The following is a 25502-nucleotide window of genomic DNA, read 5'->3' on the forward strand; positions in this document are numbered from 1 at the left end:
GTTTAGATCAATGGACCTACCATCATCAGTAGAACTTGTGGATCCAAAATTGAGATCGAGAGATCCACCAACCCGAACGTTCCGAAATTCCCTCAACTTCTGCCTCTCACGAGCCTTGAGGTTCTGGAACCAAAAGAAGACGTTCTTGTTCTCGATCTGCCCATACGGTTTCAGATGGAGACAGATCCCTTGAATCTGCTCTGGAGTTGGGTTCTTAAGCGCCCTGTCGTAGTAAAGCTCCTGGAAGATTCTTAGTTGATCTGGTGTGGGAGTCCACCGATTATTGGTAGGCCTGATAGGCGTGTTGGCACTACTCCCGGCTGCTTGGATGCTTCCTCCCTCCTCGGTTGGTTGTTGGGCTTGTAATTCCATCTGTTGCTGGGTTTGTAACTCCATTAGTTGCAGAGTTCGTGGTTCCATGTTGATGAAGAAAGGATTTGAGTTTCGAAAGAAAGGCTGAAGGGTTGAGAGAGAAAGGCTGGAACTCGGAAGAATTTTCTTTTGGAGTGAACAGTCGCTCAGAATGCACCTATTTATAGAACGAGTGAGCAGATCTCCACCGTTGGATGGATGATCTCTGAGATTAAATCTACGCGTTGGATTAAAGTCACCCGCAAACACGGAAAAGTTGTTGGCGCGTGGAGGACACGTGGGGGAACCAAACGAATCTCGAGGAGCTGTGACAGACAAGCTACAGCCGAAAGCAGGTTTAATTGCCGTGAATCAAGGAAAAGAAAGGACGCGTGGGGGAATCAAACGAATCTCGAGGATCCGTGACAGACAAGCTATAGCCGAAAGCATGCCATAAATCCAGGAAAAGAAAGGAATATTTACACGTGGGGGAGTTTCTTGGGCCGTGAACTGTCATAACTCTTCTCCTTCCCGGAGAAGCTTTGTTAAAACCGTGTGCCTGTTGAGATTTCTACCCTATTTTGTGCTTTACATATACATCCTTTTTTGTCTCCTCCAGATTTTACTAAGGTTTGTCTAAAGCGTGCAGTTTCAAATTCCTTCTACTTCCTCATGGCTCGAACCAAGGTAACCCCTCGCAGGGGCGTCAATCAACGCCGTGTTCTCTCTTTGGAGGAAGAAGGTCGTCAAGCGGCCACTAAAGCTGGGCTTACTCGTCCATGAGACCATCGTCCTATCCGTGAGCGTACCCACAGTCCCCCTCCTCTGCCTTGTCGCTCTCCCAGACTGCATCCCGGAGAGTCTTCTTCCTCACCAGCTGCTCGTGCTCCTCGGCCTATGGCCACCCTGGAAAGCTTGTCTGATTCGATTGATGATTTGCGTTCCTCTCTTCGCGATGGTATTATGGTGACAGATTGGAGAGTCAATTGCATGATCGATTACATCTCTGAGATGAACTGCTCTTTGATCCGCTGTCACACTGCAATAAACAAGCTTGCTCAGGAAGTCAATAACTTGCAGAGTTATCCTCCTGGGTTTCCTCGCAAGGACGCTACTGCATCACACCATGAGGACCCTCCTCAGGAAGCTGAAACCAGCAAGAGGGCTGCCACTCGTCCGCATACCGCTCCTCCAAAGGAGTAAATGGAGGTACAAGTCTAGGCTGAAAGACTTTAAACATTAAGCGCTGCATGGGAGGCAACCCATTTCAACTGTAGCTGTGGAGGAGCCATCAAACGCAGATTTGCTTTCTTGAACTCTTCCTTCTATTTTATTTTCATGAATTTTAGGTTGTTTTAGGTTTCGTTGTGTTAACTTTCTCTTCTATGCTTGATTTATGCTTTGCATGATTTATATTTGTTTATACATTGAGGACAATGCATGAATTAAGTATGGGGGAAGGATTATTGCTTTATTGTGTTTTTAGTAGTTAGTATATAAAAAAAAAATGAAAAATAGTTGATGTTGGATTGTGTTTTTATTGTGTTTTTAATTGATGTTGTGATACACTAAGGTATATTGGATTAAACATAGTCTTGAAAAAGGGTAGCTGTTTCAGTCACATTGCACATCGAGACTCCCTGTTCCCGTACCCAAGTGTTGAAATTAAATTAAATTGTAAAAAAAAAAAAAAATGTTGGTTTTAGAGTGTTTTTGTGTGTTTGAGTCTTAGGATGCTCCTAACGTCTAGGATGAACATGTCTCCGAATTCATGGCTGAAGGTTTTCACAATCGAAAAAGGACTTAATTGAATTCTGTGGTTAATCGACATTGTGATGCTTGTATGAAGATTTGAGATAGGATTGTAACTTGGTTCATTAAGCATGCTAGGATTAAGTCTGATTCATTTGACCCAAGTGAGCTATTGAGCTAAAATACTTTCTTTTTGAGTGCTTACTGATAATTTCATAATTTCATGGCTGTATTTGCAAAACCTCATCTTTCTTTGAAAATCCAATGATCATGTGCCATAGATTTTAATGGACTAGAGAGTACTAGAACTCGGCTGTTGTGACTGTCAAAACTTGTATGCCATAATATACACTGATCCTGGATAGGATAGAAGGCATTAGGGTAACCACCATAGCCAAACAAGCATGTGTCCCCAATTGTGCCCGTCGTGGGACTCCTTAGAATGAACCTCTTTGAGCCTACGTTGAAAACCTTTGTTTCATCACCCTCACTACCCTACCATGAGCTTAGTACAGGATATCTCTACCCTTGTCTCAAGGACTTAGTAGAGCATGACATAGTATGTAGGGGTGACGATGAAAGACAAGTGTGGGGTGGGGAAAATCCAAGAAAAAAAAAAAGAAAAAATTTTGCCTTGAAAAAAAAAAGAAAGAAAGAAAGAAAGAAAAGCGGCAAAAGAGAAGAAAACTCTTGGGAAAATGTTGAAGTGTGGTTTTGGACTTGCAAATTTGTAGAAGGCTCAAAGTTGAAAATTATGCCTTTGTCCATTCCCATGTTGGTTAGAGTGAAGGTTTGGCCCAAAACAATGATATTTGGTCTACAAAAATGATGACATAAGGTGGTCCTTATATGCTCTGCTAGGTCCTTAGGATTTTTTGTATCCTTAATCTTCACTTCAAAAACCCTAGCTTAGCACAACCTGTTTTAAGTGCTGACTTGATCCTTGAGATGGGCAGTATTTGGTTAGTGGAGTCAGTTACGCAGTCGAGCTTATGGTTTAGGTCCATTTGTGCACTTAGTCATTTCATGAGGTCTTTAAAAATTCTTCACAAAATGTGTTTATTGATGAAATATGCAAGCTGTTTGTTGCCTTACAATTTGTTCTCTTGCATATGCTTGAGTGTGAAGCTTTTAAGCATAGCCATTTCTGAGAGAAAAATCGAGAGTATGCCCTGTGAGTTTGGATTGGACTTGTTCGAAACATGCTATCATTCACTGTATAACTTAAGTTCTCCATATCTTACTTAGTCATACGAATGTCACAGGTTTATTAACCATGGAATTATCTTTGTGATTTTGATTAAGTGTTTAACGTGAAAGCCATGAGTTTGGAGTCTCTGAGACAACAGTTAGGAGCAATAGAGTCATTTACTTGCTTTTTGTCAAGTCTTTGTTCTGTTTTGGATTTTTTTTGTTTTGTTTTGCTAAGGGACTAGCAAAAGCTAAGTGTGGGGGAATTTGATAGGAGCATTTTAATGCGGTATTTTAATAGTTAATTCCTCACATTTTGCTTAGTTAATTCCTTAACGAATCGATTTTTAACTCAATTTCTATTTTTTAGGTACATTGGAGTAGATGATGATGAAATGAGCTGTTTGGCCCTAAAATGAGCATTTTGGCCTGAGAAAGCGTGTCTTGGAGAAATTGAGCCAATGAGAAAGCGAGCTAGACAAGAAATGAGGAGTGGCAGACTAACCATCCGAATTTCAAATGAGTTGAAACTTTTCAGATTCATTCTAGAAAGCCCAAGGATCATTTCTTATGAAGAGTGCTGATAGGAGCATTTTAATGCGACGTTTTAACTGCATTTCCCTACATTTCTTACGTTATTTCCTTATTAAAACCCTGTTTAGGAAAGTTTCCATTCTTTGATTGGGAAAGTTCCTATTTGTAGAAAGTTTATATTTTTGTAGTTTCTATTTATCATTTTTAGTAAGTTTCCATTTTCAGTTTAGGAAAGTTGCCATTTTTCATTTTAGGAAAGTTTCTATTTTTCTTATTAGTTTCTATTTTTAGGACCTCCAAGCAAGTGGAAAATCTTGAGGAGGAAAATCAAAGTTGCAAGCAAGTGGAAAATCTTGAGGAGGAAAATCAAAGTTGCAAGCAAGTGGAAAATCTTGAGGAGGAAAATCAAAGTTGCAACCAAGTGGAAAATCTTGAGGAGGAAAATCAAAGTTACAAGCAAGTGGAAAATCTTGAGGAGGAAAATCAATTTAAGTTGAACAAGTGATAAACAAGTGGGAAGATATTTTTTACAAATTTGTCTAACATATCTAGCTTTTCATTTATGTTCATCTCTACCCTCCATTCATCATTTTTTGGGCTATAAATACACTTCTCCTCTCACTCTCAAAATACATTCCTTCATCCATTCCATCTCCTTGTCTCACCATTTCCTCTCCATTTTCCTTAGTCACCATTTCCTATATACATTCCTTCATCCATTCCATCTCCTTGTCTCACCATTTCCTCTCCATTTTCCTTAGTCACCATTTCCTATATACATTCCTTCATCCATCTCATCTTCTTTGTCTCTCCATTTCCTTTCCATTTTCCTTCTCCATTCTCTAGTTGCAAAGTTCTGCGTTTTCAAGCAAGGAAAGGAAGAAGAAGAAGGAGCCGTGAAGATCATATCCTCCATCATCCACCTTGAAGGCTTGCTTCCAAGATTCAAGATCCAACCATCTAGCTCTCCATCTCCATCTCCCCTCACGGTGTAATTCATTCTTTTTCCTTGTAATGATCTTTTGTTTTCCTTATTTGAATTCATATGAACTTGTTTCTAGTTAACAATAATGTTTAGGGCAAAGTTTAAGTCCAATTTCTATGTTTAAATAAAGTTTTCAAATTCTATAATTGTGATTATAAGTTGCTTATGTGAGTTTGTTCGATTAAATTTGCTTTACAGAAAACTTTTATATGTTTATCTTATTTGGGTCGACACTTATAGGATTTGCATGTAATTGGTGCTAGGTTTAAGAACATGAAATCGACTTTTCGTTTTGTGTAACTTGAATCAAAGTAGTAAAGGTTTTGGACAAAAATCGAATTCAATTGAAGAGGATTGCAATTAGGTGGACTTTTCCATAACTAAGTTGTCACTATGCCAAAAACTGCATCACACTACACTTTTTAGACAACGAAAAAAAAATTTCCGTTGTGTGATCATTGAAACTGCATCACACAACAGGTTTAATGAGATTGGCGTTGTATAAGGGGGTTGTTCATAAATTTTTTTGGGTCCAAGATTATTGTACAACAGTTTTAAGGATTTGTCTGTTGTCTGAATGAAAAAAAAAATTCCCGCTCACCTTGCTCAAATTTGGGTCGAAATTTTGACTCACCTTGCACAACAGTATTGTTGTATATGTTGTATGAGAGTAAGTTGCAAAATAACATACAACGCATTTTTTTGTTTCCGTTGTGCAAGTTAGGAAGAAAATCACATGTACCCCAAAATGTGAGTGAGTATCGCAAAAAGACCAATATTTGAGTGAAATGCTGTTACACGATAGTAAGCTCCTACAACGGAATTACTTATTTTTGTTGTGTGAATGTGCGATGGTAATCCTTGGAGGGAAAAATGAGTTTGTGATTTGTCTGGGCGGGAGATTTGCTAATCATGGATCTCTAAGCTGAAGTTTCATTGTATATTATCAGACAACCAAAATGAATTTCTGTGTTGTCTGAATTGGTTATACTAATAAAAAACTAAACTTAAACGCATGTCTAGCTACCACACTGACAAGAATTAATAGCTAGGGCATTCATATTGTCTCCCATCTTCGACAAAACAGCGAAACTTAAATGTACTTGGCCGTTTTCAACACTGGTGTAGCTAGTCTTCGACAAAAACCTGAAAACTCATATCTCAAAGCAAAACCCCGCCGTGTTCTTCTCTTTACGGATCGAACCCATCTTCATCTACAAACCCATCTTCTTCCCATAACCCATCTTCTTAGAACACCATCTTCTGAAAACACGGGATTAGGGTTTTCAATTTGGGGATTTGGAGGAGGAGGAAAAGGAGGGAGGGGGGAGTTAAATCTGGATGAAGAAGATGAGGAGGAAGACGAAGACTCAACAATAACAAGAACAAGAACATCGAGCTGGGTTACTTGGAACAGTAGCGGAAGAAGATCATCGTCGATATCCTCTGCCCGAGGTGGTCTGTTTGTCAAGGTAAAGTTTGGAATTGGGAAAAAATAATTGAGCTGCATGTGTTTGAATTCTATTTTTGTTCCGTTTAGGAATTTGGGGTGAGTGCGACTTCCTTAATTGGTACTGCATGTGCAATCGTTCATATTCTTCTCTTTGGTTGTTCTAACTTTACCTTGTTAGATGATTGTCAAGTCCTCCGATTTCTGTCAGGTGTTAAAGAGATGGGTATATTTTCAAATGTAAATGTTAGTTGTCCAAAAGTGGGTGCCATCTTTGTTTGGTGAAAGACCATTCTTTTTAGTCTGTTAATTCTTGGTAGATTATACTTATTTGATCGTTTTGTTAATTGGTTTGTGGACTTTGTGGACTTTGTGGTTAGTAGTTGTTTATTGAATTGTTGGTGAAATTTTTCTTTATTATGTTTTGTATGAACAACCTGGTTGTAATTTAGATATTCTTGTTGTCTGTAGGTACTTAGTAAATCTTCTTGAGTAGAAACCTATGTATGTGTGTGCATTGAATGAAACAAGTTTACATTTTTTTGTTGTTCTGAAGTTGGTTTTGGTTTTCGAATTGCAGGGAGGAATCGAAGTTCTAAGAACAACAAATCTGGGTCGAAATTTGCTTCTGATTCTAAATGTGGATGTTGAAAGAAAATGGAATGTCAATGCTGTAGGATACCATTCCCATTTTGTTAAACTTCAGGTGTGTTTTTTTGGCTCAAGGATTATTCATATTATGAGCTCAAATTGCAGTTCGTTTTGTAATGTATACTACACTGTTTGAGAGCAAAAGAACTGAACTTTTTTAGAGGTAGACTTATGAGAGTGAAACTAGTTTTCCTGTTTTTTTTTTTTAACATATAGTAATGAAGTTAAAAGTATAAATAAACCGCCTTATGTTCTGTTGTTGTAATCAAGATACCTAATTGAAGTACATAGTAATGTGAACTGGTCAATGAGGGTGGCTTATATGTTGAGTTTTTTTCCCACTTTTGACAATGTGAATAACTTTGATAAGGCATTGAGTTTTGGTGAAGTATTGATGTAGGGATTTCAGTTCTCTATTAATTTAGTCTGGATATGCTTTTGGTTTATACAAAACAAGAGTATTTAATTTTGAAGGTCCGCCTTAAATTCTCGGCTCCATGTTTTGGTTTTGGTTTTGGTTTTGCTTTTAACCACTGCTTTTGTTGTATAGGGTTTTATCCATTAGAGTTGGGAGATTGAAGCTAGCTAGAGTTAAGCAAGAGTATTGCTGGGAGCTTAACTGGTAAGGTTTTCTGTAAAATGATTCTTTGTATTCTTTATATGATTCATAAAAAATGGTTGTGAATTATTGATCTATGTTGTTTGTTTATTGAAATAGGCTGCTTTATCTATGTGTGGGCAGTAAGCTTTTGTAGAAAACAATAAAATATTACATCAAACTAAGTGTGGAGCATGTTTATTAGTTGGGAAAATGTTGTCCAAACATTTTGGTATGGTTTGACTTGGTGTCTTATGGTTATGCATTGATCTGCATTTACCATGATGCATTGATCTGCATCTATGTTGTTTGTTTATTGAAATAGGTTGTTTTATCTCTGTGTGGGCAGTAAGCTTTTGTAGAAAACAATAAAATATTACATCAAACTAAGTGTGGAGCATGTTTATTAGTTGGGAAAATGTTGTCCAAACATTTTGGTATGGTTTGACTTGGTGTCTTATGGTTATGCATTGATCTGCATTTACCATGATTAATTAATGCATTTTGAATGTATAAGACAGGTAGGCTACTAGAAGTTTATTAAAAGAGATGCATTTCGTAATATCCATATATTTATGCTAATTGTTGTTTATATCATGTATTGACTGAACTAATTTGATGTTGAGTACCTATATATTTCTGAGCACTGTTAAGGTACTTTTTGAATGAATTTTTGGTCGAACAATTTTGTTTTTTACTTCTCTGACATGTAAATTGGTTTATATAGATGCTTTGCTTAGTCACTTGATATCGGAGTATATATAAATGCAAATTGCTGTCTTTTTTAAATGGTTTGGTAAATGTAGGCCTGGTTTGTGTTATAAATTAGTTTCGTGTAATGTAGATGGATAGGTCATGGATGCATGCTGATAGGAGGTCTTATGAATATAAGCTAGGAGTGAAGGAGTTTTGTCAGTTTGCTGTTGATAATGCTAGAGACCCTAATCGCATTTGTTGTCCTTGCACAAAATGTGGAAATGTGAAAGACTTTTCTGCACAAGTGATAAAGGATCACTTGTTTATGAATGGGATAGACGTAGGTTATGATAAATGGACAGAACATGGGGAGGTTGTGGTAGAGTCAGAATCAGATAGTGATATTGATAGCGCAGAGACAGAGGGTGTTGAATCTGAATCTGTGGAGGGTAATGCAGGGGCAGATTATGAAGTACAATTAGATAGTGATGTGGAGTTGGAAGGCAATGAGAATGATGAGCTTTCAACTGAGTGTAATGAATTCAGGCAGTTTGTAGAAGATGCCAACAAACCCTTATACCCGGGTTGCAATAGGCACACAAAGATGAATGTGTTGGTTAGGCTTTACAACTTGAAAGCGAAGCATGGTATGAGTGATGCAGCATACTCTGACTGGTTGATTGCCTTTGCTGAATTTCTGCCCATAGGAAACGAGATACCTGCCTCTGTGTACGAGGCAAAGAAGACTTTGAGTGCATTGGGAATGAATTACACCAAAATACACGCTTGCCCGAATGACTGTATTCTATATAGAAAACAGTATGCTGATGAAATGTGTTGTCCTACATGTGGTATTTCTAGGTGGGAAGTCTGCAAAAACAAAAAAGAAAGGGAGGGAGTACCTGCAAAAGTGTTGTGGTACTTTCCACCGATTCCTAGGTTCAAAAGAATGTTTCAATCAATTGAAACATTGAAGAGTTTAACTTGGCATGCCACCAATAGAAACAAGGATGGCTTAATTCGGCATCCTGCAGATTCTACGTCTTGGAAGTTGGTAGATGATAAATGGCCAGATTTTGATAGTGAGCCAAGAAACCTACGGCTTGCATTGTCATCAGATGGGTTCAATCCCCATAGTTCCTTAAGTAGCAAGTATAGTTGTTGGCCCGTTATTTTGGTAACCTATAATCTGCCTCCATGGTTGGTAATGAAGAGGAAACACATGATGCTGACCTTATTGATATCAGGCCCTAAACAACCGGGAAACGACATTGATGTTTACCTTGAACCGTTAATAGATGACTTGAAGCTATTATGGGAAGGGGTGAATGGAGTTTACGATGCCATTAAGAATGAAAATTTTACCCTTAGGGCTTTACTGTTCTGGACAATCAATGATTTTCCAGCTTATGGTAACCTTTCAGGAAGTATAGTGAAAGGCTATAATGCATGTCCTATTTGCCTTGATAAAACAGAACCTACAAGGCTAGTTCATGGAGGAAAGATGGCCTACACCATTCATCGGCGGTTTTTAGGAAGACACCATCCTTATCGAAAGCTAAGGGCTGCTTTCAATAACCAGCCAGAACATGCAACAGCTCCAGTGCCATTGAGTGGAGAAGAATTGTTGAGGAGGTTGGAGGAGGAAGTTCCACAGTGGCCGTTTGGAAAAAAAAAAACCTCCTCCTACTTATAGGGGTGCTGAGGATGAAACCAGGCCATGTTGGAAGAAGAAGTCGATATTCTTTGAGCTTGAATATTGGAAGTATCTCCCTGTTAGGCACTGCCTTGATGTCATGCACATTGAAAAAAATGTGTGTGATAGTCTAATAGGGACGCTGTTGAACATTCCCGGAAAAACCAAGGACGGACTGAAAACTCGTTTGGATTTGGGGGAAATGGGTATAAGGCAACAGCTGCACCCAAATCTAGATGGTCCGAAAAAGAAGCGCTTCCCATTGGCAAGCTGGAACCTAACAGTAGATGAGAAAAAATGTATGTGTGGATCATTTCATGGCATGAAGGTTCCTGAAAACTATTGTTCAAACATTTCGAGCCTTGTTTCAATGGATGATTTGAGGCTGACCGGACTTAAGTCCCATGATTGTCATGCCTTAATGCAACAGCTACTCCCAATTGCTATCCGAGGGGTGTTGGAAAAACCGGTCAGAGTTGCAGTAATCAGGCTTTGCCTTTTTTTTAATGAAATTTGCAGCAAGACTATAGATGCTTCAAGGCTTCCAAAAATACAAAGTAATCTGGTCGAAACTTTGTGTGAGCTTGAGAAGTATTTTCCGCCATCTTTCTTCGACATAATGGTTCATTTAACAGTCCACTTGGTTAGAGAAGTTGAACTATGTGGACCGATTTGTTTTCGATGGATGTACCCTTTCGAAAGGTATATGAAGGTGTGCAAAGGGTACGTTAGAAATAAAAGGCATCCGGAAGGGTGCATTGCTGAGTGTTATATAGCTGAAGAGGCGATTGAGTTCTTAGCTGAACTTCTCCTTGATGACAAGACTGTTGGCATCCCAAAAGAAAAATACATAGTTGACAAGCCTACCTCCGGTGCAACTGTTGAGTCAGTTTATGGCAAAGAATTTCAGCAAGCTCATCTATGCGTGCTTCAAAACACTGATGAATTTAGAAGCTACTTTTTGTAAGTCAATCATTAAATTCTGTTTTTTACAGTTTTGTTTATTTTGTTGTTCTAATGCTTATACACTTAACACTTTACAAATATTCTTGTAGGGAACACATGGAGCATTTGAAGAGGGAGTTTCCCAAGTACAAAAAGAATAAAAAATGGCTGCTGGACAAACAAAACAAGACTTTTGGCCAGTGGGTGAAGGAGAGGGTAAGTATTCTCCATTTCTTGTATATAATTGTAGCTAGAAATGTTTTGGATGATTTGAGCACAGAAATGTTGACTGTTATATTTTATTTTGTAGGTTGAATCACAGCTTGCAGAACCAGGTTGTGACATCCCAGAGATTGTGAGGTGGCTAGCAGATGAACCAAGCAATGAAGTCCCGAAGTTTAGTGGTTACCAAATAGGGGGGGTGCAATATAACACTAAGTTTCGCGATGATCTTCGGTCGACACAAAGCAGTGGGGTTTATTTGGTTGCCAAAACACCTCAAGTAGCTACTGCTAGGGACAAAAACCTTATTACTGAAGACATGAGCTTCTATGGGGTGATTGTTGAAATATGGGAACTTGACTATGGTCAGTTTAGGGTTCCTATTTTTAAGTGTGATTGGGTAGAGAATCAAAAGGGTGTTAGAGTAGATGATCTTGGGTTCACTTTGGTTAATCTGAATAGGAAAGGTTATCTAAACGATAGTTTTGTTTTAGGAAAAAGTGTGGAGCAAATATTTTATGTTGAAGACCCTGTAGATCGTAGGTGGCATGTTGTGGTAAGAGTCCCAAAAAGAGACTACCATGAATCTGTTGAGTATGATGATGTTGGGGACACCATTCTTTCTCACCCCCCCATCGCAACTACGATGCCTACTATTCAGTCACTTGAGAACTATCCGGATGAGGAGCCAATGGGTTATAGGCGTGCAGGGGATGAGGATATAGTAGTTGAGGGAGAGTAGTTCACATAGTAGTATTCATGTAATTTATAATTGACATGTGTAAAGGATATTTGGCTAACTAAATGTGTGGTCAACGTTGGTTATTTTCTGTTAAGTTTAATGTACCAAGTTAAAGTTTATGTTATTTTAATTACTCTTACTTTCTGCTTCAATTTGTGTTAAGTGTTTGTTATTTTAATTACTCTTATTTTCTGCACTAATTATGTGTAGTAATATGTGTTAAAGTGTGTTATTTTAAACACTTGCAGATTTATGTACTACTATGTGTTAAGTGTTTGTTTTGGAAATGACTATGATTTTTCTGTTTTGCTGTACTAATGGGGCTAACATTTGTGTAGATAATGGCGGGATCACCATCTGCTAGTGTATCGAAGAAGACAAAGTCGAAGGAAAAACGTTCGAAGCATAAGAAGACCAAGTCTTTGAAGTCACCAACAACATCTTCATTTTCTGATGGATCTCACTCAAATAAGGGAAAGTCCAAAAAGAAAGAAGTTGAACCAACCGGGGGCCTAAAGTTGCTGAAGCGGCATGCGGTGACTATGTCACGCATTACAAGCCGCAAGAATCGTATTCAGAAGAAGGTTGTTTTATTTAACCGAAAAGGGACCCCTTGTGGGAAGGTGGCTAAGCAAATGCAAAGCTACATTGGTGTATTGGCAAGAAGGAAAGTACCGATAATAAGGGAAAACTGGAAAGCGGCAACTGATGAAGAGAAGAACAAAATCTGGCAACGTGTTCAGGTATGCAAATCAGTCTCAGTTTTATTAAGAATTAAAGGTGCAGTTAGTTAGTTTGGTATAATAGTGTTCATTATATTGTTTCAATTTTTCGCTATTTTCTTAACCTTGAACTGATATTTAGCAACGATATACGCACAGGTTCCATTTTTGATTGGTCCTGAAGCTAAAAAATTGGTCTTGGAATCTGCTGCAACGAAGTGGAGGCAATTCAAGTCTCTACTTACTTCCAAGTACATTATCCCCTATTTGGATGACCATGAAGCCTTGCGATATCCTCCGGATGATTATCCTTTCATCCTTGCTGACCATTGGACAGAATTTGTGAAAATGCGGACGAAGGCCTCATTCTTGGTATAAATGCACTTCTATTAAAATCATTTACTTGTACAAATATCAAATGCAGTTATGTATATATAGACTTCTCATTTAACTAAGTATCCTTATTTTGCAGGAAAAGCGTCGTGAGCAACAAGAGAGGCGCAGCTTGAATAAGTATCCTCATAGAATGTCCCGTAAGGGATATGCAGGGTTGGAGGATGAGTTGGTTAGTGAAACTGTTTTCTACCTTACTAGTATGGAGTTTACACCATGTGTAATGCATGCATTAACTATTTCACTTTGTAGGCTACCGGAATGAGTGACGAAGAAGTTGATAGGGCCACTTTGTGGATAAAAGGACGGCAAACAAAGGATGGCAGTTTCAAGGATGAGGAGTCAAAAAGGACTGCTGAAAAGATAGTAAGTCCAATATAGAAAGCCTATGACTAGGTGTATAAGGTTTCTGAACATGATATGTAATGATATTTCCTACTCTAAACTTTCAGGCAAACTTGAAGAGAAAGGTTGCTAGTGGAGAACTAAATGCTGAAGGAACAAATGATGTCTTGACATTGGCTTTGGGGACTCCAGAGCATGGGGGAAGAGTGCGTGGAATAGGAGGTTTTGTCACTCCCTCTACTTACTTCCACCTCCCTAAACGTAGAAAGGAGAGCATAGAAGCTACTGTCAGAGTTAGTGTGCAGAAAATATTGTTAGAGGAGAGAGAGAAGATAGTAGAGGAGGCGAGGGAGAGGATAATTGAGGAAGCGAAAGAAAAAATACTTGCAGATGAGCGGGCTATGTGGGAGGCCAAGTTTGCTGCACTTGAAGCAAAGGTAAATGGAAAAGAAGGTGCAACTATTCAGCCACATGCATCTGGCCAAGGAAGTTGCTCAAGGACAGTAGATGAGATTGCTCAAGAATCGGATAAAGCTCCGTTGGAAGAAGTAGCAAACATTGTGGATGGAACTAAAATTCGGAGCATTTTTGAAGCAATGGAAAACAACACCCTCATACATAAAAGGAAACGGACAAAGATCGCTAAGGAAGGTAGGTTGGATAAACGTCCTTGCTCCAACAGAGGTAATGAGTTTCCCAAGTTGGTTGAGAAAGCAGTTGTCAACCGTGAGGATGTCACTGAGGCTGTTGAAGAAAATGTCAATCTAACCAAGGAGCCGGAGAATGAGGAGGGGGTAGAATACGTGGATTTGACGATGTGTCCACCCACATCAAAGGTAATTTGGTCTTACTTAACGCCAATAATGAACTGGAAAAGATCAAAGTTTAATTATCAAAACTAAACCAGTCGGTCATTTCATGATTTTTCAAAAAAACTGTACTTGTTTTACTCTCATTTTTTGGTAGCTTAAAGGCGAATCTTCAATGATCATTTTGAACTTGGTTTGGAGAAAAACAGAGTTGAAGTGAGTCCATTATGCTATTTTTAAGTTACTGCACACTTAAAGAATTTCATTGCGAATAGCATGAAACTCTGGAAAATAGTATCTTTGAATGTCTACTTGAAATCTGGAAAGTTTTGCTGCAAATCAAAGAAACAATAGTTGGTGGTGAATAACTATTATTCATGTTTCCAATTTTTTGAAACTGTCTCAAGCTTGCAAGTTATTGTTACTTTCCAGCTATAAATCTTGTTTTTTTTTTGTCTACATTTTAGTCAAAGGTAGCTGAGGTTGAATGCAAGTTGGCAATAGGTTCTGTTGAACATATTGTTGCTTGTGCGACTGTTATGGAGTGCGAGGATCCTTCCCAACTTGTTCATGGCACTCCACTAGGGAATGGCAATGTGCACGTTTCTATCTATGCCGCGCTTGAGGAGAAAGCAAAAGTGCCATTTCCTGTGAAAGATGAAATTGAAACAGTGAAGCAGGCTATGGGGAGTTGGATAGCATGGCCTAAACACCTAGTCATAAAATCACATCTCAAGGTAAAAACTCAGTCTAATTCAATCTATAGATACTTCGGTAACATTCAATTGTTTATAGAAATTCACATAACTTTAGATTTGTAGCATATATTTATGATATATACCTCACATTTATTTTCTTATTGTAGAAACCTCCCAAGGATAGTGCTGAAAAGAAGAAGAAAAGGAAAGAGATAGGGGAAGAAGACTCGGAGATTGAATTTGGCTTGGCTAAATTGGCACCATCATTACCAGCTTCATTAAAGATGTTATGTCTGTGGGGTGAAGATGCATTCAAAGATGGGAATACAATCAGCTTCTACATGGAGCCTGAAGTGTTTGGATTTTCTCGCAAGACTTATATATTGGGAAAAGATGTTCGGCGACTGGCAAGCATGAGGGAATTAACTGGAACATGCATTGTAGTGTACCAGAGGTAGGAAATATGCAGTACTGTTATTATATATATATATATATATATATATTTTTTTTTTTCTTTCTCCCCAATGCCTTGATAAGAAATGCAGTTGCTGAAACTTACTGACTTGGTGTAAATGTTTGTTGCCTTGATAATCGGAGCAGTTGCTGAAACTTACTGACTTGGTGTAAATGTTTGTTAACTTGATAAGAAATGCAGTTCCTGAAACTTACTTTGTGTAAATGTTTGTTGCCTTGATAAGAAATGCATCTTGCTGAAACTTACTGACTTGGTGTAAATGTTTGTTGCCTTGATAAGAAATGTAGTTGCTGAAACTTACTATGTGTAAATGTTTGTTGCCTTGATAAGAAATGAAGTTGCTGAAACTTGCATTGTGTAAATGTTTGTTATCAGGTACCTCTATGATCAGTTGAAGGCTTATAAAATGCTTGACATGGTTGCATTTGTTGACCCTTCACTTGTTGGTGCTGTGGGGTGTGGGAATGGAACTATCAGGGCCCAACACATCAAAGAAAGGCTTGCAACTGCTAAACCAGGACAGATGTTCATGTTGCCATTTAACTCGGGGTAAGTTCACGAAGGTTTGCAAACTTTCATAATTAAGTAACTTGTGTCAGAAACAAAAATTTAGTGTTAAGGATATATGACATTTTGCATGCATGTAGTGATCATTGGACTTTAACACTTGTTGATCCGGACAAACAAACCGCCTATTTTATGGACCCGCTAAAAAGACGCTTACCCACAGGAGATTGGATGTCTATCGTGGAAACGTGAGTCACTGGTTTATATATTGATCACACATGCCTCAATTTTATAAAATCTGTTGAATACAGTACTTGTTGTTTCCTTTCCTATATGGCAGAAGTATTGATTATATTGTTGTTTTGGTGTAGTGCTATGCGTATGTATAATGCTGAAAAGAAAAAGCAAGGCCGCAGTTCAGTCCAATGGAAAAATTTGGCTGTAAGATTCACTACTTCTGATTTTCAGAAAACAATATTTCATTTTGTCCGATTTCACTTCTTGAGTCATTTGATTGTGTTTAGGGCATTCCTCCCCAACCTAGCAACAAGGAGTGTGGATACTTTATCATGCGATACATGAGAGATATCATTGAGGATAAAGACATGTCATTGTTTCCTATGAAGGTATCGACATATATATAGCTATAAATATAGTAACTAGACTCAATTTTTCAGAACTTTGTTGTTATGTCCATGCCTTATTCACCAAAAAGTTTGGTTACTAATTCTTTTGATATAATAAACTGATTTCAGTGGGAGAGAAGAGGCAGCAGCCAATACACCCAAGCAGATATTGATCAAGTGCGAAATGAGTGGGGAAAATTTGTTGTCAACACATACGTGCATGAGCCTTGAAGTAGTGCACTTGTTGCTGGTACAATTTTGATAAGGAAAGCATCTTTTTTGTGCTTCTCTGCTGGTACATTATTGTCACGCACCATGTGGCATGTTTTGGAACAATACATATATGTGTATCAGCTTTTTGATGTCCCAAGTAGATGGGCATGCACTAGAATGCTTTTCTTGTTTAAAATGTTGGCTTTCTTATTTGGAAATGCACCTCTTTTGCTTTTGAAGTTTAAAGTATTGGTTAGATTACTCATTTGATGGTTTTCAATATTCGTGTTTGATGGAGTACTGTCCATTTGGTAAATAGCCGAAATGAATGCACAATCTAATTCAGGTGATCACACAACAGAATATATATAATGTCGACTGCTCGTTGTCTGAATGGCCGAAAATGGGGCAGAAATTGATTGCCATGATTCATATCACACATCGGTTCTTAACAAATCAGTGTATTATAATTTCTACTCACACAACAGAAGCAACTAAAGTCAGTTGTCCTAAACATTAATCATACAACAGAAGCAATTAACTCTGTTGTCCAAAAACTAAATCACACAACAGTTGCAATTGAACTCTGTTGTCCAAAAACTAAATCAGACAACAGTGGCAATTGAATTCCGTTGTCCTAAATGTTGATCATACAACAGATATAGTCCAAGCACTGAAGTTTGAGGATCAATCAGACAACAGAAAAAATAAAAGTATGTTGTCTGATATGCATAACATACAACAGTTTGAAACCAAGCACTGTTGTCTGAAGGCAGCGCTTCAACTGCTGCGCAGCTGCGCATGGCATCTGCCGAGCCATCTGTCGATCCATCACACAACAGTTATAACACATACCCGTTGCCTGTTTGTTGATCAGACAACTGTGTTCCACCGTTGTCTGAATTTTCAACAGACAACGGCTCGCTCTACAACGGTGGCACTCCAAATCAGACAACAGTTTCTGTCTGTCGTCTGATGCAGTTTTTGGCATAGTGTGTACACTTGAGTTGATAGCCTTTCTCTATGTCTAATGCGTTGAACATGTCATGATTGACTAGCTTTCTAGGGCTTGATTGCATGTTTGATAGGATTAATCTAGGTGCTTTCGCTTAGGTTAATTAGCATTGAAAAGTAAAATATGGGAAATCATTTGCTTTCGAATGTTTCACATGATCAACTCCTCTCTCATGACTTGGAAGAACAATTATAGGGTTTGAATCGAATTTGATTACATGGAATTGATTTTGATCTTTGTTCCTTGCGTTCCACCCTTGTATATATGTTTTTACGTTTTCTTTATTTTATTTATTTTAATTTTTAAGAATCCTAAACCCCCCTTATTTTTGTTCACTTGTATATATTTATTCTTTATTTTATTTTTGTAAATAATACTTTTCTTTATTTGTTTCACAATGACAGGTGTACCATCAATCCCCGGAATAGAACGATCCCTATTTACTTATATTACTAACGACATTTCAGGGTTAAATTATGCGCTTGCTAAAAGCGCATCAATTTTTGGCGCCGTTGCCGGGGATTGAAAAATCACTTGCTAAATTGTATCATTTATTGTATATATATTTGTTGTATATAAATTGTTTAAAACTTAGTTTAAATATTATTTATATTATTGAACACGAATTTTAATTGTAGGTTGTAAATTGAGAGGAATAGGTGAAGTCTCTTTTGTTAATATTGGCCTAAACCCCTTATTGGTACCTAGCTCAGGTCCCTTAAGGTTGAGGGCGGCCTTTATTAACACTTGTTGAACTGTCTTCACACTTATGAACTTTTTCATCTTAGTAAGTATAGCCTATGTGGAATGGTGTCTAGGAAGGGGATAACGTTCATGACGGGTTTTTGAATCCAGAAGTGCTTGCAAATGGGCGTAAACCACAATGTGGGAGTAGCTCATGCCAAAATGGATTTTTCCTCTTGTGTTCGTCCTCCCCCACCTGGCCATTTCAGTAAGGTTGCCCAAACGATTTGAAAGGGAGTTTGTGTCTAGGCGACTATACTTGGGCCGCACGTCCACTTGATTTACCGCTTGGAATTTGATTCGATATCAATAATGTTTATAACAAAAGAAATACTTGTGAATACTCTATACGTGTAAATTATTTTGTTGTTTCACACTTTAAACTTGTAAAAATACTTTTCACGTTTTATACTCACTTGTGTACTTAACTTGTGTCTTATGTACAATATACTTGTTAATACTTGTAGTTTGTAATTAATAGTTATACTTGTTTTTATTTTGTATTTCTTTGTTAATTATAGTTACTAACTTTATTTAATGTAGGTACCGTCTGGCTGCAAGACGTAAAATACAAGCGCTACTTGGGAGGCAACCCAATTCAGAATATAATCAGATTTGCTTTCTCTTTCCCTATTTCTTTTTATTTTTCAATTTTTCTCTATTGTTTTTATTTTAGGATTTGTTTTCGTAAATGTCTTCTATCTATGCTTACTTATTTCATTGCATGCTTTTAATTGATTACATTGAAGATAATGCAATATTTAAGTGTGGGGGAAGAGATTTATATTTTTGTCTTTCATTTTGAGTCCTATAAATATTTTTGTCTTTCATTTTGAGTCCTATATATATTTATATTTGTCTTTTATTTTTTGAGTCCTTTATATATATAAAAAATAATATAAAAAAAACTGCATTTATTCAGTCTTATTAAATTCAGCTATTTACAAAAAAAAAATAATAAATTTTTTTTTTTAAAATAATAATAATAATAAAAATACTCTATACTAAGCTATGTCTGCATTTCCGTAGGAGTTGAGGCTGAGTTCAAGGGAAATGCGAGAGCCACCGCCATAACCGCTACCTCCCTCGGAAGTAGTCTTCATGTTGCCAAAGATGTCCTCACCATGCATGGGGAATAGTGGAAGGGTTTCAATCTCCTGGTGATATTCTCCTCGTTGTTCCATGATCGATCCATCAACACCATAGCCGACACGTGACCCAAAATTTAGATCAATGGATCTGTCAGTACTAGTAGAACCAGTGGAACCAAAGTTTAGATCAATGGACCTACCATCATCAGTAGAACTAGTGGATCCAAAATTGAGATCGAGAGAGCCACCAACCCGAACGTTCCGAAATTCCTTCAACTTTTGCCTCTCACGAGCCTTGAGGTTCTGGAACCAAAAGAAGACGTTCTTGTCCTCGATCTGCCCATACTGTTTCAGATGAAGGCAGATCTCTTGAATCTGCTCTGGAGTTGGGTACTTAAAACCCTTATCATAGTAAAGGCCCTTGAGGATTCTTAGTTGAGGCGGTGTGGGAGCCCACCGGTTACTACTCCAGGCTGCTTGGATGCTTCCTCCCTCCTCGGTTGGTTGCTGGGCTTGTAATTCCATTTGTTGCTGGGTTTGTAACTCCATTAGTTGCAGAGTTCGTGGTTCCATGTTGATGAAGAAAGGATTTGAGTTTCGAAAGAAAGGCTGAAGGGTTGAGAGAGAAAGACTGGAACTCGGAAGAATTTTCTTTTGGAGTGAACAGTCGCTCAGAATGCACCTATTTATAGAACGAGTGAGCAGATCTCCACCGTTGGATCGACGATCTCTGAGATTAAATCTACGCGTTGGATTAAAGTCACCCGAAAACACGGAAAAGCTGTTGGCTCGTGAAGGACACGTGGGGGAACCAAACTGTTCTCGAGGAGTTGTGACAGACAAGCTACAGCCGAAAGCAGACCTAATTGCCGTAAATTAAGGAAAAGAAAGGACGCGTGGGGGAACCAAACGGTTCTCGAGGAGTTGTGACAGACAAGCTACAGCCGAAAGCAGACCTAATTGCCGTAAATCACGGAAAAGAAAGGAATATTTACGCGTGGGGGAGTTTTTCATGTGCATACGTGTTTCTTGGGCCGTGAACTGTCATAACTCTTCTCCTTCCCGGAGAAGCTTTGTTAAAACCCTGTGCTTGTTGAGATTTCTACCCTATTTTGTGCTTCATATATACATCCTTTTTTGTCTCCTCCAGATTTTACTAAGGTTTGTCTAAACGTGCAGTTTCAAATTCCTTCTACTTCCTCATGGCTCGAACCAAGGTTACCCCTCGCAGGGGCGTCAATCAACGCCGTGTTCTCTCTTTGGAAGAAGAAGGTCGTCAAGCGGCCACTAGAGCTGGGCTTACTCGTCCATGGGACCATCGTCCTATCCGTGAGCGTACCCGCAGTCCCCCTCCTCTACCTCGTCGCTCTCCCAGACTGCATCCCGGAGAGTCTTCTTCCTCACTGATGTCGCTTTTGGGAAGCGCACAATTTAACCCTGAAATATCGTTAGTAGTATAAGCAAATAGGGATCGTTCTATTCCGGGGATTGAGGGTACACTTGTAATTGTGAAACAAATAAAGAAAAGTATTATTTACAAAAATAAAATAAAGAATATAAATATATACAATTGTATAAACAAATAAAGAATTAAAATAATAAAGTATTATTTACAAAAATAAAATAAAGAATAAATATATACAAGTAAACACAAATAAGGGGGGGATTAGGATTCTTAAAATTAAAATTAAAATAAATAAAATAAAGAAAATGTAAAAACATATATACAAGGGTGGAACGCAAGGAACAAATATCAAAATCAATTCCATGTAATCAAATTCGATTCAAACCCTATAATTGTTCTTCCAAGTCATGAGAGAGGAGTTGATCATGTGAAACATTCGAAAGCAAATGATTTCCCATATTTTACTTTTCAATGCTAATTAACCTAAGCGAAAGCACCTAGATTAATCCTATCAAACATGCAATCAAACCCTAGAAAGCTAGTCAATCATGACATGTTCAACGCATTAGACATAGAGAAAGGCTATCAACTCAAGTGTACAACTTAGTTATGGAAAAGTCCACCTAATTGCAATCCTCTTCAATTAAATTCGATTCTTGTCCAGAACCTTTACTACTTTTGATTCAAGTTACACAAAACGAAAAGTCGATTTCATGTTCTTAAACCTAGCACCAATTACATGCAAATCCTATAAGTGTCGACCCAAATAAGATAAACATATAAAAGTTTTCTGTAAAGCAAATTTAATCGAACAAACTCACATAAGCAACTTAGAATCACAATTATGGAATTCGAAAACTTTATTTAAACATAGAAATTGGGCTTAAACTTTGCCCTAAACATTATTGTTAACTAGAAACAAGTTCATACGAAATCAAACAAGGAAACCAAAAAGGTTACAAGGAAAAGGAACGAATTACACCGTGAGTGGAGATGGAGATGGAGAGCTAGATGGTTGGATCTTGAATCTTGGAAGCAAGCCTTCAAGGTGGATGATGGAGGATATGATCTTCACGGCTCCTTCTTCTTCTTCATCTCCTTGCTTGAAAATGCAGAACTTTGCAACTAGAGAATGGAGAAGGAAAATGGAAAGGAAATGGAGAGACAAAGAAGATGAGATGGATGAAGGAAGATGTGACTAAGGAAAATGGAGAGAAAATGGTGAGACAAGGAGATGAAATGGATGAAGGAATGTGTTTGGAAAATGGAAAGGAAATGGAGAGACAAAGAAGATGGAATGGATGAAGGAATTGATTTTGAGAGTGAGAGGAGAAGTGTATTTATAGCCCAAAAAATGATGAATGGAGGGTGGAGATGAACATAAATGAAGGGCTAGATATGTTAGACAAATTTGTAAAAAATATCTTCCCACATGTTTATCACTTGTTCAACTTGAATTGATTTTCCTCCTCAAGTTTTTCCACTTGGTTGCAACTTTGATTTTCCTCCTCAAGATTTTCCACTTCCTTGCAACTTTGATTTTCCTCCTCAAGATTTTCCACTTGGTTGCAACTTTGATTTTCCTCCTCAAGATTTTCCACTTCCTTGCAACTTTGATTTTCCTCCTCAAGATTTTCCACTTGGTTGCAACTTTGATTTTCCTCCTCAAGATTTTCCACTTGCTTGGAGGTCCTAAAAAAATAGAAACTAATAAGAAAAATAGAAACTTTCCTAAAATGAAAAATGGCAACTTACTAAAAATGATAAATAGAAACTACAAAAATATAAACTTTCTACAAATAGGAACTTTCCCAATCAAAGAATGGAAACTTTCCTAAACAGGATTTTAATAAGGAAATAACGTAAGAAATGTAGGGAAATGCAGTTAAAACGTCGCATTAAAATGCTCCTATCAAATTCCCCCACACTTAGCTTTTGCTAGTCCCTTAGCAAAATCACACTAAGACACACACTAACACTCAACAAAAATTAAAGACTCTACAAAAACAATGACTCTATTGCCCTTCAACTTTTTGTCTCAGAAATCTCCTACTTTCACTACATCAAGATTAGCACTCAACCAAGAATCAATATGTAGATATTCAAGAGTTAATTAAAACATATAATCCACACATACACAAGTAGGACTTGGTTGTAATAATGGTGATGGTTTCTGTTAAGCATGCTTCGAACAAGTATGATTCATATCCTCACAAGGTATATCCACTCTTTCTTCTCTCAGAATTCAAGACAATGCTTAAAAGCTTATAATCACTCAATTATATGTGAGAGAAAATATTTTGAGGCAATCAAATAGCTCACATATATAAGAAACGAAAAGCACTTTGTGAATATAATTTTTTTTTTTTTTAAAAGATCTCATGAAGGATATCAACTACTTGCACGGATGGACCCAAGCCATAGGTTCAACTCTTGTAACTCATCTCCACAAATCAAAGGCTGTCCCATCTTAAGGATCAAGAATGTCTTATTTAGGGTTGTAATGGGGCCAAGGCTCAAGGTTTTAAGAAATGAAGGGTAAGGATTTATCAAAGTGTCCTAAAAACCTAGCAGAGCACATGTAGATGTAGAGACCTCAAGAAATCCACCAAGGCATTGCAAAAACGTCACTTTCCCTAGAGGTAACATAAAAGGGCCTAATGTCTTCATGTTAGGCCAAATCTTCATTGTAAACTTCCCTAGAACTATAGTGGAATGGACAAAGGCCAAATTTTTCTGTAGTGGGCCTTCAGTTCAAAGTAAACTCCAAAATCACTAAGTATGGGAGACTAAAATCCATAAACATTTTTCTTTCTTTTCTTTTCTAGCCGTACACAATTTTTTTCTTTTCATTTCATTTTTCACGGCTTTCACAAATTTTTTTTTTCATGGACAAGTCTACCCCCACACTTGAACTTTCACCTCTTCTCAATCTTCGTTCTCAATGCCAAATCCTCAAGTAAAGTCCCAAAATATAGCTCCACTAAGTTTTTAGAACAAAGGGTAGGAGTGTAGCTATACTAAGGTTCAGGGTTAAGGATTTAAGGGTGATGAAAGAAAAGGCTTAATGTAAGCTCAAAGGGGTTTATCTAAGGGAGTCCCATGACGGGCACAAATAGGGACACATGCTTATTTGGCAATGGTGATAATTCCTAGGTTGCCTCTATCCCTTCCAGAATCAGGGCCATGTATTGACAAACGTCTCAACAAGCACAAGAGCGAATTCTAGCATTCTCTAGTCCATCAAACTTAATCTATGGCAAGCAATCAATCAAATGAAAGAGTAATGAGATCATCAAAACATCGCCAAAAAATTAAGAATATATTTTTCAATTATCACTCCAAGAAAAAGGGACATGGCTCAAATATCTCACATGGGCTTTTATGAATCAAAACTCATCCTAACATGCTCATATTCTGTACCAAGGTTACGAAATCCATATCCACTACACATGCATGCATTTTTCATATATCTCAATTAACCAAAGAATACCATTTTAAAAATCATCTCAATTTTGTGATAATCTTTTAATCATGATTTCAGAGATATAGAATCATCTTAGACAGTTGAAAGGGCATTCTAAGACTCAAAAACAAAAACAAAAGTAACCAAATTTTTTTTTTTTTAAATAATTTAATTTCAACACTTAGGTACGGGAACAGGGAGTCTCGATGTGCAATGGGACTGAAACAGCTACCCTTTTTCAAGACTATGTTTAATCCAATATACCTTAGTGTATCACAACATCAATTAAAAACACAAAAAACACAATCCAACTTCAACTATTTTTTTTTTTTTTTTTTTTTATACTAACTACTAAAAACACAATAAAGCAATAATCCTTCCCCCATACTTAATTCATGCATTGTCCTCAATGTATAAACAAATATAAATCATGCAAAGCATAAATCAAGCATAGAAGAGAGTTAACACAACGAAACCTAAAACAACTTAAAATTCATGAAAATAAAATAGAAGGAAGAGTTCAAGAAAGCAAATCTGCGTTTGATGTCTCCTCCACAGCTACAGTTGAAATGGGTTGCCTCCCATGCAGCGCTTAATGTTTAAAGTCTTTCAGCCTAGACTTGTACCTCCATTTACTCCTTTGGAGGAGCGGTATGCGGGCGAGTGGCAGCCCTCTTGCTGGTTTCAGCCTTCGGAGGCGGGTCCTCATGTTGTGATGCAGTAGCGTCCTTGCGAGGAAACCCAGGAGGATAACTCTGCAAGTTATTGACTTCCTGAGCAAGCTTGTTTATTGCAGTGTGACAGCAGATCAAAGAGCAGTTCATCTCAGAGATGTAATCGATCATGCAATTGACTCTCCAATCTGTTACCATAATACCATCGCGGAGAGAGGAACGCAAATCATCAATCGAATCCGACAAGCTTTCCAGGGTGGCCATAGGCCGAGGAGCACGAGCAGCTGGTGAGGAAGAAGACTCTCCGGGATGCAGTCTGGGAGAGCGACGAGGCAGAGGAGGGGGACTGCGGGTACGCTCACGGATAGGACGATGGTCCCATGGACGAGTAAGCCCAGCTCTAGTGGCCGCTTGACGACCTTCTTCTTCCAAAGAGAGAACACGGCGTTGATTGACGCCCCTGCGAGGGGTAACCCTGGTTCGAGCCATGAGGAAGTAGAAGGAAT

The 25502-nt window shown here is 37.9% G+C and overlaps 2 protein-coding genes across 2 annotated transcripts; both read left to right on the plus strand.

Annotated features, from left to right (window-relative positions):
* Positions 1-6208: 6208 nt before the first annotated feature.
* On the plus strand, positions 6209-16952 carry LOC121049850. Its single transcript, XM_040508118.1, has 15 exons — positions 6209-6285; positions 6844-6969; positions 7465-7536; positions 12152-12556; positions 12695-12907; positions 13008-13100; positions 13181-13294; positions 13381-14109; positions 14550-14819; positions 14948-15234; positions 15631-15804; positions 15903-16010; positions 16134-16203; positions 16287-16388; positions 16518-16952. The coding sequence occupies exons 4-15, from the start codon at positions 12155-12157 to the stop codon at positions 16617-16619; spliced, it is 2664 nt and encodes an 887-aa protein (XP_040364052.1). The 5' UTR covers positions 6209-6285; positions 6844-6969; positions 7465-7536; positions 12152-12154; the 3' UTR covers positions 16620-16952.
* LOC112171588 lies at positions 8357-11813 on the plus strand. Its single transcript, XM_024308751.1, has 4 exons — positions 8357-9870; positions 9989-10867; positions 10960-11065; positions 11160-11813. The coding sequence occupies exons 1-4, from the start codon at positions 8357-8359 to the stop codon at positions 11811-11813; spliced, it is 3153 nt and encodes a 1050-aa protein (XP_024164519.1).
* Positions 16953-25502: the final 8550 nt, after the last annotated feature.

This window comes from Rosa chinensis, chromosome 1 (genome assembly GCF_002994745.2).
Source record: "Rosa chinensis cultivar Old Blush chromosome 1, RchiOBHm-V2, whole genome shotgun sequence".
In the NCBI taxonomy this organism is placed as follows: Eukaryota; Viridiplantae; Streptophyta; class Magnoliopsida; order Rosales; family Rosaceae; genus Rosa; species Rosa chinensis.

Coding starts and splice junctions, on each gene's coding strand:
- LOC112171588 (XM_024308751.1), top strand. CDS start 8,357: ATGGATAGGTCATGGATGCATGCTGATAGGAGGTCTTATGAATATAAG. Junction 10,868..10,959: donor GAATTTAGAAGCTACTTTTT/GTAAGTCAATCA, acceptor ATATTCTTGTAG/GGAACACATGGAGCATTTGA. Junction 11,066..11,159: donor GCCAGTGGGTGAAGGAGAGG/GTAAGTATTCTC, acceptor TTTATTTTGTAG/GTTGAATCACAGCTTGCAGA.
- LOC121049850 (XM_040508118.1), top strand. CDS start 12,155: ATGGCGGGATCACCATCTGCTAGTGTATCGAAGAAGACAAAGTCGAAG. Junction 14,820..14,947: donor TCATAAAATCACATCTCAAG/GTAAAAACTCAG, acceptor TTCTTATTGTAG/AAACCTCCCAAGGATAGTGC. Junction 16,204..16,286: donor TCCAATGGAAAAATTTGGCT/GTAAGATTCACT, acceptor GATTGTGTTTAG/GGCATTCCTCCCCAACCTAG.